This window comes from Plecotus auritus (genome assembly GCF_963455305.1).
Source record: "Plecotus auritus genome assembly, chromosome: 3".
NCBI classification, from domain to species: Eukaryota; Metazoa; Chordata; class Mammalia; order Chiroptera; family Vespertilionidae; genus Plecotus; species Plecotus auritus.
In genome coordinates this window covers 147,944,474-147,957,529 of record NC_137772.1, presented here as the reverse complement: position 1 = coordinate 147,957,529, position 13,056 = coordinate 147,944,474, and the positions used below count along the sequence as shown (strand labels likewise).

The 13,056-nt window shown below is 41.8% G+C and overlaps 1 protein-coding gene across 1 annotated transcript in view; it reads left to right on the top strand.

The window, feature by feature from the left end:
* Positions 1 to 3,912: 3,912 nt before the first annotated feature.
* ACSS3 (acyl-CoA synthetase short chain family member 3) overlaps positions 3,913 to 13,056 on the top strand; it is a 195,958-nt gene continuing 186,814 nt past the window's right edge. Inside the window, exon 1 of the mRNA XM_080661591.1 lies at positions 3,913 to 4,343. Within this exon, the coding sequence (XP_080517717.1) occupies positions 4,036 to 4,343 (308 nt within the window). The 5' untranslated portion in view covers positions 3,913 to 4,035. The remainder of the gene's footprint in view (positions 4,344 to 13,056) is intronic.

Genomic DNA, 13,056 nt, shown 5'->3' with positions numbered 1-13,056 from the left:
CATCCATTGGTCACCTCCCGCATGCACCCAGACTGGGGGCCAGGGATTGAACCTGCAATCCAGGTACATGCCCTTGACTGGGAATGGAAACTGAGACCCTTCAGTGTATTGGGCTGACATTCCAACCACTGAGCAATACCGGCCAGGCCAGTGTAGGGAATTAACGTATTTTCCAAGTTTTCCCACCTATTAGGTACTAGGATTCAAACTGAGACTCAATTGAGACTCATATGCTTAGTGACCAGTCAAGCAGCTTTTATTATTTTATATAATAAAAACCCAGCATCCAAATGGCAGAATGACCAAAATGATCGGTCAACCAGTAGCTATGACACGCACTGAGCACCAGGGCGCAGACGCTCAATGCAGGAGCTGCCCCCTGGTGGTCAGTGTGCTCCCACAGTGTGAGTGTTGCTCAGCTGACCAGGATGAGTGGCTGCTCCTGCAGTGGGCTGGTCTCCACAGGCCACTCCCCACCCCCAACCAGTGCACGAATTCCATTCACCGGGCCTTTAGTCTTAATATAAAGGCCAATGGTCTACCCTTAGGCCCTGGACTGCATTTGACACTACTTCACATTTCCTTATCTGGCTCCAGTAAATGTTTCTAGTCTAATTGCCCACTCCTGCTCCACCCATACACTACACCCTAGCCTTTGTTGGACTGTGCCTTCACTCATGCTCTTTCCTTGCCCTGTAATGGAACTTACATTAACAGTCTATTTTGTACAATTACTCAAAACAAGACAATGGACAGTTGCCACCCCCCACCCCCACCCCATCTGTGGTTTCACTTTCTGCAGTCTGTTACCCATGGTCAACTGTAGCCCAAAAACTATTATATGGGAAATTATATAAATGAACAATTTATAGCTTTTTCCATTATGATCTGTTTTGATGAAATCTCACACCGTCCAGCTCCATCCTGCCTGGGATATGCATCATCTCTTTGTCCAGAGTACCCAAGCTGTGCACATGCTTCCTGCACGTCACTCATTCACTTGCCATCTTGGTTATCAGGATTATCTTGATATTGTGGTGCTTGTGTTCAAGTAACCTTCACTTTATTTAATAATGGGCCCAAAGTAGAAGGGCACTAATTATGGCAATCTGAATATGCCAAAGAGAAGCCAGAAAAGTGCTTCCTTTAAGTGAAAAGGTATGTATGTATGTATAGCAAAAATATCACATATGTAGGTTTCAGTACTATCTAAGTTTTCAGGCATCCCCTGTAGACTATTGTACTGCTGAGCCCAGAGAAGATGGTTTCATCTGTCAATGTGCAGGGTCTAACTTCACCTCACACAATCTTTTAATTAATCCTTTTGTTTTTAACCCCTTAACCTTCAGTTTGAACCTTGACAGTGTTAGAAATAAGGCAAGCCCCCCAAGTCAGGGGTTCTGGTAGAATACAAAACACTTGGGAGCCAGGCAGCAAGACAAACATATTTACTTCTATGTAGAAGGGTGCACACACATGGTCTGGAAGGGCGTGCACACCGAGCAGACAGTCTGCTTGGCTTTATAATCCCTGACGCACGTGACCTGTCCTTTGTTCTTGATTGGAGCTCAGGCGCACCGTCTTTCGCGATTGGCTAATTCAAAGGGAGGGGTTGGTCTTTGCTGTTTCAAGATGGTGGCCCCCAGGGGAGCTGCAAGCCATGCGGCCAACATGGCTGCTGCCAAGTCACACGGTCCAAAATGGTGGCCAGCTAAACTGTTCTTTGACAGAAAAGATGACTTGTTTATTCTCACAACAGGAACCTCAGGCCTCCAAATCATGAGAAAATCATTTTCTCCTCTAAAAGCCGTTAAATTCAGCACCCACCCCTCCTTTTAAGTCATAGACAAAAAATCCACCTTTCTTTTCCATTCTCCTATTTGGTTTATTCTCTTCTGTTCTCTGTTTTTGTGGAGGTTTTTTTTTTTTTTATCCTTTTCCAGTAGTGTTTCTAGATGAAGAAAAACACATCTGGGAATTCAATTTGTCATATTTTATTGGATGTCTAATTTTTTAAAATAAAAAGAAAATTAGCCTGGTGGTAAAATCGTGGGCTTTGGAATCAGATTCCCCATCTTATTAAAGTCAGGGACCACAGAGAAAATGGTAATGTTTGTATAGAGTGCTGGGGTAAGTGGCAGGACTGAAGTAGACTGTCCCTGAGCAAGGCCTCCACCTTGAGACAGTGGTGATCCATCTCAGGGCACACATGCCTCACTAGGTGGTTGGGTTGCTCTGAGCATCAACAAGGTTTGATTCCTGTTTGGCTTGGTAGCTGCGTGGCCTTGAGCAGGTTAACCTCTGTTTGTAAATGTGGGGGTGGGGATTATAGTTCCCACTTCTCAGTGCTCCTTTGAGAATCGGGGGAGCTAACATATTTGAAAGTGGGAATGCCGTGCATACACACAGTAGGTCAATGATTGCTTCCTTTCTTCATAGCTCCTGCATCAACCTTACCTCGCTGTGTAGGTGCTCACACATTTGTTAAGAAAATGCTAAGGTGGACATCATTGTAATACAATAGAAAATACTTCGGGGTCAGGGGATCTTGTATACCAGAGAGCAGCATTAAGCAACTGAGCAGAGGAAAGGAGGGAGACAGGAGGTTAAATAGCTTTGTAACTTTCTCTGGATTCAAATGGTGACAAATGTCTTTGTTATTGGAAATCATTTTGATTTGAGGCCATTAGAAGGAATAAAGTACTCTGCAGGAGTCAGGGAAGTCTAGTGCCTTCTCAGTTGAAAGGAAATAGCCCAGGTGCCTAGAGATTCTTGTTTGTTTGTTTTGCAATAGATTTATCTCTGTTCTGCTTAACCCTTATCTTTTCCTGCAGAATAATCTGTTTACAACTTCTCAGGTTTACAATCCTTCCTAGGGCCAGGGCATTCCACTATTTCTCACTTCAGATTTGGAAATGCACATCTTTCATTTAAAACAGAAAATACTGCCACACCAAAATGGAACGTTTGGCATGTTCCTAAGGCAAATGAGATCGCACATGAATTTCACTAACATGCGGAAAATAGGGAAGGAGCTTGAAGAATGGTAAGCCCAGATACTAATTTATAACGCCTTTCTCTTTTAATTTTCTTCAGCTTCCTCTTTTCCTCAGGTCTTCATTTTTTCCCCCCTCATTATCAATAAAAGGTCCACAGAAACTCCAAAGAGGCAATTGGTAGGGAGGAAATGTAACAAGTCCATTCTTCTTTTTGCTTCTAGTCCGGTGGGGAGTTCAGTCAGCAGGTGAAGCCCTTATCTCAGTGGGGTTATCTATCCCAGGGGCCTGTCATTCACCCCCTTTTCAGGAAGCATTTCCCAATTCTGCCATCAAAACCTCCTACCACTCCTCCTACTCCCAGCTGCCAGGAAATCCTGGAGCAGTCTTTACCCTGGAGCCGCTGGTGTTTTTAATAATCAGGGATTGAGTTGAGTTGAAACAATACATAAATAAGACGCACACTTCAGGGCCCTCGCCGCACACCCCGGGGTTGCTGGCTTCCGCTGCAGGCCAGCGGCGAGGCCGCCCCCCCAAGCTCGCTCTCCAGAGATTTGCCCAGAGGGTGAGCACAACTCGCTTGCCTGAAAACTGAGTGAGATGGGCCCATGGGCCTCATCCCAGGGGCTCTTGTGTGAGAGAAGGGAGGCCGTGCTGCAGTTTGAGGGCGCTATTCCTGGGAACCGCGAACTGGGCAATGCATGGAAAGGCTGGATTTCTTGCAGGGCCACCGTCACCACGCGCAAGGGCAATGTGACGCCTCTCCCCTCCCCGCATCTCACTCTCCGACCCTCCCCCTACCCTCCCCCCCCAGTTCCGCCAGCCTGTTGCTTCCTCCGCGGCTCCAGGTCGGTTTTTCCCGGCGACTCTAGTGTGACTTCCAAACTCCTAGGCTGCGACTCACTTCGCAATTAGCCCCCGCCTCCCGCCTGCTACCCTCGGGGCCCAGGAAGTCTCCGGCACCCCAATCGTCGCCCGAGAAGTGCACTCGGGGGCCGCAGATCGCAGATCCTGCAGGGGGTGGGGGCAGCTAGCGGCGATGAAGCCGTCTTGGCTGCAATGCCGCAAAGTCACCGGCGCCGGAGGGCTCGGGGGACCCCTGCCCGGGCCCTCCCAGGCTCGGGGAGCCGGCCCGGCCCGCAGGGCGTACGTGGCCCCGGGTCCGCGGAGCGCTCTCGGGGGCCGCGGCTGCCGCGCGCTTTCCTCGGGCGGTGGCGGCGAGTACAAGACCCACTTCGCGGCCTCGGTGGCTGACCCCGAGAGGTTCTGGGGCAAAGCCGCGGAGCAGATCAGCTGGTACAAGCCCTGGACCAAAACGCTAGAGAACAGGCACCCTTCCACCAGCTGGTGAGTGACTCCTTCGCCCACCCCATCTCTGGCCTCGACGTCCCCTGCACCGGGAACCCGGCGTTCTATTAGGAATGGAAATCGAGACTGGAGATTTCAGTTTGTGTTTCATTTCAATTCCACAGCTTTCTTGCCTACTCTTGAGGAAGTCGGTTATCTATTGGGTGCCCCGTTTCCTGTAGACAGATTTACCTGTATGGCAGGGCTCTGCGCGGCACTGGGATGTTAACTGATGAAATCAAGGGCCTGTCTCCAGGAGCAGCACAGCCTAACATGGGAGGAAGCCATGTAAACAAATGCAAGCACTCTATTAAACTAGGGAAATATGGCTAAGTGGCCGTGGAGGAAAGACTTCAGTAAATTCACACCCAAATAGGTTTGGGGAGGGTGAGTGTGTCTTCTCAAAGTCCTCAAGTACCTAAGTCTTAGAGAGCAGGAGCTGGAAATCAGGTTGAAATTCGATTGTTTCTCATTGTGTTAGCTGAAGAGGTGGGAGAGGGGCTGTCAGTCAGGGCTGGGTCCAGAAGGGTTTTATGTGTCATGGCAAGGAGCTCCATAGCCCTGTTCTGTGTGTGAAGCTGGAGTGTGGGAGTGCCCAGAGAGAATGCACAGAGAGGCCAGGTGGTGCTAGAAATCATGGTAGGAGCAAAGGCTTTTCTTCTAGAGCGGCAGTTGTAAGCAGTTATAAACATTTTTTTTTATATTACAGCAGTCAGAGATACATTATAGAATAAACACCAACTTGCTAGAATAGTAAGGGTGAGACACAGTCTGTGAGAACTCAGAGTTGAGGCTACTTTTTGGGACATGCACCTCACCGGTATGACTGTGGTTGCTCTCATCTGCCAGCCATTAGGGAGCAATGTTTCCTGAAAAAGTTTTAGAAGCACTACAAGAAGGTTTCCCACTTCCAAGTTCCCAGCAGTGAGATGGTCAGGTTTGCATCTGACAAATGTCTCCGTGTTGAAGGCAGGAAACCTGAAGTGGGGAAGGGTAGGTGGACCAGAGCTGATCTGTGTTGCTACCCTACGCTGTCCTGTCCTGTTTGAAAATGTTTGCATGGTTTTCCCTTTAGAATCTGAGGGCCTTTCCTCTTCCACTTCTTATTTTGACAGTAGTGTTTGACTCATCCTCTTTTACATGCCTGGCAATGACCCAAGTACTAGGTATCACCAATGAGTAATGTGTGGCCCCTGCCTTTTGGGAATCATGATGATTGAGAGCTGGAACCAGAATACTGGGCTGGAGTCCTGGCTTTTGCAGTTCCTGGCTGTGTGTTCACAGGCATGCTACTTAATCTCTCTGTGCTTAAGTTTTCATATATATATATATAAATATAGAAATAGTATGGAGATTAAATAAAGAATTAAGACCATGACTTGAATGAAATAGGCCCTGTAAATGTTAAAGGAAGAAGAGGTATTTTGCACTCTCGTACTACAGTTATTTTAGGAGCAGGAAACCCTCCTAGTGTTTCTTAGATCAAAACACAGATTATTTCCTCTCCTAAGAGTGTGCTCTCAAAGTTCTCTGTCCACATATCTGTCATAAAGTATGGTACTGAAATGATTTATGTGGCCATCCCTTCCAATACACTGTGCAAAGAACTCAAGAAGTCACTGGGCTTGTCCAAACAAAAAACGAGGGCCAAACATAAGGCAGTGGCCAAGCATACATGGAGGAGAAAGGACAACAACTGAATGATGTTATTTAGTCAAATAATATTATTCTAACACTACTATTCAGTCAAACACTACTGAAAAAAAAAGAGTCTTTAGGAAATCTTTAAAATGGGTTCACATGAATAATAAAGATTAGATGTGAGAAGAGGGGAGGACCATTCCAGACAATGAAAACAGCATTTGCAAAGGTCTTGAGTTATATAATAGCTCAGTAAACTCTATAAACTGAAAGCAGGCTAATGTGGCTGAGGCTTAAGGAATGACAGGAAAATTATCAAGAAATGGAAGAAGAGAGCCATATTCCGAGTGGTCTTAGGAGTCGTGCTAAGGATTTGAACACTTTTTTTCCTCCCACATAACACATATCATATAACGTGTTTAAAACATGAGTGTCCTACTCTTTTTGCACTGGAACAAGACAGCTGTTAGTTCAACCCTGTTACCAGACTAAATGGGTCTATTTGGGCACATTAAAGCGCAATCAAACACAAGAGGAGTTTGCAGCCAAGAAAATGAAGTATTAGCTGAGGAAATGGTGCCAAGCTTGGAGTCTCAGGTAAACTAATGTTCAAAGATCTGGCTCCCCAGTGGCTTCCCGGGCATGGTTGATATAGGGGGAAAATCATTAATCATGGTGGTTAAAAGAGTTGGGATCCTGGGTTCTACTGATGGGTTGGGACCAGGAAAGGGAGGAGTTGATCTTTGTATCAGGTGCTGATGTCAGCCAGAGCACTGTTCTGCCTGGTTTCCTGAGGCTGTGGTCCAGTTAAGGTAGGGTCTTAATGCTTTCATGGGCCTGGGACTGAAACTCAATGAAGTCAAGATGCTATCTTTACTTTGAAGGAAACTCTGTTTTGTGGTCAATAGACCTGAGGCTTTGTTCTTAAGGCACATTGATACTGAACAGAATCTGATGTCCTAAGGACTTAATGATTAAGGAAGGGAGTGGACTCTGACAGATGGAGACAAGTTCAAAGGAGAAAGGATCATGTTAAAGAAATGGAGTTTCTGCGAAGTTACAACCCCAGCTCTGCCCCTTACCTTGGGATATCTTCAATATTTTCATAATGGTAGTATCAATTTCTTAGGATTGTATGGGGGGAGGGACTTATAAAATGTCCGGGACTGTTCCTGGCACACAGTACTAGGTATTAGTGTCTTTAGACTATGAGAGAGATGGTCTCATAAGCTAATGTGGTTCAGGAAGTTTTCAGAGAAATGGTAGCTTTTGAACTGATCATAAAGTGGGACTTAGGAAAAAAAAAAACTTTTTTTTTTTTTTTTTTAATGTGGGGAACAAACATGGCAAAGGCATGGAGATATGAAAGATCCAAGTGTGCTTGGAATATATATAGTATTCCAAAACAGTTGGCTTGTAGTGGTTATTTTTAATTACTGGTAATGGAATTCAGAAGGTAGTTTCAGGATGGTTTAAGAAGACTCAGAAAGCATGCTAAGGCATTTGCATTCACTCTGCAGGCTACAAGTCACAATCGGACAGACTGCAGATAGGTTTTGTTTGATCCAGATGCTGGATATTTTTTGTTTGTTTATAAAAATTAGTTATCAGTATTTAAACATTGGAAGATCTCATCTAAAATTTAAATTTCCTTTAACAAGTCACATTTTGGACTTGTCCTGAAAAGAAAACAAAAAGCAGACCATCTGTCAGCAGTGGGTCAGCATTCTTCTGTGGTAAAACTTGGCTGGAACTGAGTAGCTGCTGTTCCAGGAAAAATTAGACATAGTGACTGGCTGGCTGGGGTGCAGGGAAGAAAAAAAGTTGTGGTGACTGCAAGAATATGAGTCAAAAGTCCAAGTGGAGGAATTGGTTGCAAAATTAAATATAATCGGTTGAAAATGTGAGAGGGAATTGATGTAGAATTATGGTTTTGACTATAAATTGCAAAGAGATGAGAGTTAAAGCCTGGTGGATGTTGAGTGTAGGGAGACAAAGAGGAGGAAAAAAACTGTGGAATGGTTGGGACTTGTTCAAAGAAGTAGAAGCAAGAGTAGGGTATTTTTGTGTCATGGAGTATGAGAAAGAGGAGAGGCAAAAGAAGGGAAGTCCATAGAGGTCATGGGCTCTAAAGATGTTTTGAGGCTATTGAGGATTGAAAGATCAGTTTTGACTTAAAAATCATCAGTGTCTTTTAATAATGTGATATCAATGGAGAGATGAAGGCTAAAGCCAGAGCAATGCATTTCAGAGTGAACTGATGATAGGTAAACACATGGATCTATTTGACAGTGACCCAGTGACCGAAGGGAGATAGGATGACAGCATGAGAAGGTGCCTAGGTTACCTGAAAGATAGTTTCCTCACTCTCTCTACTTTTTCCTCTGCCCCATTTAGGAGAAACCCATGTTTAAAGGCAGAAGTGAAAAAATCTGTGAAACAGGAATAAAGGGAATTTTGCTTATTTGAAACTATTCCTCATCAGCAGGGCACCCTGTTTTTGCAAGTTGAACTTTGTGGCTTATTATTATATTTTTCTTTAGATACTACAAGTTCATGAAATAAATGAGGTGGAAATTTAAAAGATGGAATAAAGAACTACTCAGCAGATCTATATGCTCCTGTTATAGACTATTCAGCTAGATAGCTAAACATTTGATTGTGAGATTGACAAGGAAGAAGAGACAGCGGGAAAGGGATGAAATAATATTTGTTCAATTATTCTAAGGTTGTCAGGCAACAGGTCAGTAAGTTGTTCAGAGGGGAAAACTTCTTTATCTTGTGCTTGGAACTTTTCTATGAGTTTGACATTGTTTAAAAGGAAAACAAATAAGGAAAGTATAATGTGAATTTTATATGACCAGAAAGTAATTTAATTCCCCTACTGAATTTTGGTTCTGTGGCAAACAGTTAGTCAGGCACATTCAACTGTTAGGGAAATTCAATCTTTTTTAAAGCCTTATTAAGATTCTGTGAAATTTCCTTTATATGTTTCAGAATTTAATATTGAATTCTTTTGAAGGCCAGAGTTTTATCTAAGGATGAAAAATTTGCCCCCTTTTGACAAACTCTAAAGGAAATGATTTTATTCATAATATTGTGTACAGTATAGGTATACCTAAACTTAAATATAACATTTTTTCTAAATATAAACATTTTTAGAAGACACATGGTCAGCATGAAAATGGCCTGTTGGAAATACAGTACTCATCAAAAAAACAGTTGTAAAAGATGGGCCTCATCTTATTTCTGAAGGTCAGCAGCTTGGTGCTATGCTGTATCTAAGTTTCTCAGTCTGTGCTGCAACTGAGCCTTTAGGACAGAACAGAGCGAACTGCAGGAATGCTGCAATTACATAAGCAAGGGTGGATTGCCTGACAAAGGGCACAATCAATGGACAATGGAAATTCAAGCAGCTGCTACCAGTCCACTACCAGGTGTCGGGGAAAGCCAAGCTCTGAGCACCTCCTGGAAGGTGGCTTACTTTTCCTTTGTTCATGCCATATACTGTCATTGAGAAAGAAATCCAGTGGCTTGAGTCATTTCTTCCCTCTCCTTCTCCTCTTCCTCCTTCTTAAAAAAAATAAATAAAATTCCACTTTCATAAGCAAAAAGCAGCAACTTCATGAAGGAGAGCATTACTTTTCATTGTGGTGTTACATTTGCAAGAGAAATATGTGGGAAACCAAGGCATCTTTGTGAAAAAATATATATAAATGTTGTAATAACTTCTTAAAATTATGGTTTTAGGAAGCATATCTGAATGTGGAACTCAAATTCTTGATCTAAACTATGTGGATAGAGTACTTGTTATAAAAGGTTTAATTATATTTGCTTTCACTGGCATTGTGGCTAACTGGTGTAAGAGACAGTACTATTGGAGAGGTAAGGAGAGGTACTATTGTAATATCTAGGGAAGTTGAAGTTGAAGTTTTGAGTTTGAAATAGTCCAGTTCACAGTCTTAGGATAGCTAAAAAAGAAACTCTTTCAAATTCCGAGTTAGAGTTTCATTTATGACTTTCAAGTATTAAATAGTGAATTTTACTAATTTAAAACACAAATTGCTCTAAGTGGGAGAAGAACAACTAGTCTAGTAGGTGTTTGACTTAAGAGCTAACTCTGGACAATAGGAGCACCTTCTCCTTAGGTTTTGATATTAGAATAACAACATCTCCCAAGTATAATCTTTCAAGATTTCTCTCCTAAATGGATACATCAGTTAAGTAAAATAAACTTGGGAAGATTAAGGAAAAAGAAAGAATGCTAAGTATTTACTGTGGACATGACCAATATAGATATTTGCAAAAAAAAAAATTTAGTATCATAGATTGATTAAAAAAATTAGTAGCTGGAGGGACATAAAATTGGTATTATTGACTACTAGAGGCCTGGTGCACGAATTTGTGCACGGCCAGGGGAGGGGCCGAGGGTGGTTGGCTGGCCCTGACCCCTTGTAGAAATCCTGGTTGAACTCCCAGTCGAACTCCTGGTTGAGGAGACAATTTGCATATTAGCCTTTTATTATATAGAATTAGCTAAATAACTAAGTGAATGTATTGGAGCTTAGAAAAGTCTAGTTTTGCACTAATCTCACTTTGCTTTCTCTACACTTTTTCTTATTTTTATAGAGCTTCATTGATTCTCAATTGAGAGTTAAGTGCTTTTCTAAACCACAAATGCCCTGATTTAGTCTTCCTCCCAACTCTCCCCTTAATCAAGGCTGAATGAAGTTTGCCACTATTGCCAATGGAAATTTATCAGAGAGCCTATTTTGGTGAGTGAAGAAAAGTTGAGGATCATTATTTGTGGAGAAAACAATCTGATTCTGATTTGTGGGTTAAAATGTTGGCTCCACTCTTTGAACTGCACCTTGCCTCAAACAGTCATAAAATGGGATTATAAAATTCGGGCTGTGATGGGTATTATTGTTCAGCAATATCTGTTCTCCTCTACTTCTGAGCACAGGAGAAGATAGAATTTCCCCACATCAGCATGGTTATGTGATTAGCTTAGCTATGGCCATTAGAGGAGTAAGGCGTGTCAGTGCTTCAATGCTTAGTGCCCTCCAGTCTGTCACAGTTATTGTGGAAGCACATGTAGCATAGCAGAAGTCGGGATTGCTGAGCAGAAATGCATAGATGACAATGCTTTGGGAGTCCACTTGAACCTGCACTGAATCATAAGTGAGAAATAAACATTTATTCTTTTCAAGTTATAGAAAGTTTACGGTTATTGTAGTGAATCCAACCCATCCTTATTGATTGAGAAGAAATAACTGTATAGGATATTTAAAATGAGTAAGTGTGCTAATGTACGGAAGTAGTGTCTAGCATATAGTTAAAACAGCTAAGCTTTATTTGCATCCATGCTATGAGCCAGGTACAATGCTAAATGCTTTAATTTATTTAATATTTATAACAACCCTTTCAATTTTTATTCTCATGTAATGGGGGTAAAAATAGAGATGCAGAGACTTTAGGCTACTTGCCTAAGCTTATAAAACTATTGAATAGCAGATCTAAGATTTCAACCCAGGCAATCTACTTATCTAGATTCTATCTAAGTACTACATTATATTGTGCTATAACAATAGCCTCAGTTAATTTTAGTTTTTCTTTCTTTTCTTACCCCTTCTCTATTGAAAACCACTATAAGCAACTTTAAAAATCTAAATCTACATCTTAGTAACATTTGGAAAATATCACTATTAAATATAGAATAAGAGGCTTATGTGTTTGTTTGTTTTTTTTTGGGGGGGGAACTATATTTTATACATAAAATATTTAAAAAATGTACAATAGTCCCAAAGGGGAGAGGAGGGGAGGAAAGCTTTATACTAATTATTACCTACTTTAGAAATATTTCCTGGACAGTAGAAAACAATATTATTCTCCTCTAGTAAAAATGCTCTGTTGGCCCTAACTGGTTTGGCTCAGTGGATGGAGCCTCAGCTTGCGGACTGAAGGGTCCCAGGTTCGATTCTAGTCAAGGGCATGTACCTTGGTTGCGGGCACATCCCCAGTAGGGGGTGTGCAGGAGGCAGCTGATCAATGTTTCTCTCTCATTGATGTTTCTGGCTCTCTATCCCTCTCCCTTCCTCTCTGTAAAAAATCAATAAAATATATATTTTTTAAAAAATGCTCTGTTGGTTTTCTGGCTTAAGGAAAATGTGTAATGACCACATTATTCATTGCTTACAGTATGCTTGAATATTATTGTTATGGGAACATGGTGATAAATAACCTAATTATCACCTACTTATGAATATTTGAAACTTTTCCTTTCTTCCAATCTGTTAATAAAAGAAAATACTAGAACTTGTTGAATGTTTATAATTATGGAAGTTGATGAGTTTATTTTTTAATGCATTCACATATAATATTCTTTACTGTTTTTCTTTCACGTCTTTTTCATCTTGATTCTAGTGCAGGTGGACAGGCCTGTGTCTGTTCATTGCAGAGACGAGTTTCTTAGGAATTATATTGCATATAGCTTTCTTAATTTGAACATGAACAACTCATTTTTTGAAATTCAGTGTAAGGACAATGAGTTGTGGGCTCGCTCATTTTCCTGTATTATTCCATAGATGTTGCCAAATTTTGGGGAACAAATGATCTAAAAATATTCAATGCTGCCTTTGAGTGTTTAGGAGGTCTGCCACAAGAAGACTTGGTACATTTACAGAATCTGTACCGGATTAGGGAGGATACTTGTATGTGATTATTCTCTAGTTTGTGACTGAGCTATTCCTTTCCTTAAAGACGATGCCTTGTCTCTCAATAATGATTATGACAACAACAGTAACAACCATGGCAATGATAACAGCAGTTACTGATTATTGGGCACTTGCTCTGGGTTAGGCCTATACTAAGATTATATATGCATGTTTCTTTTAATTCTCCCAACAACTTATTACATAAAATGCATTTTTGTAGCTGTGTTAACTAAACCACATGTTGAATAGGGGTGGACTTAATTTTTAACCTAGTTGGGTCACATCATATAGCTTAATTTCTGTATTTAGTTGTAACTACACTTTTAACTTCTATCCAGTGACATATGACTGTTTAG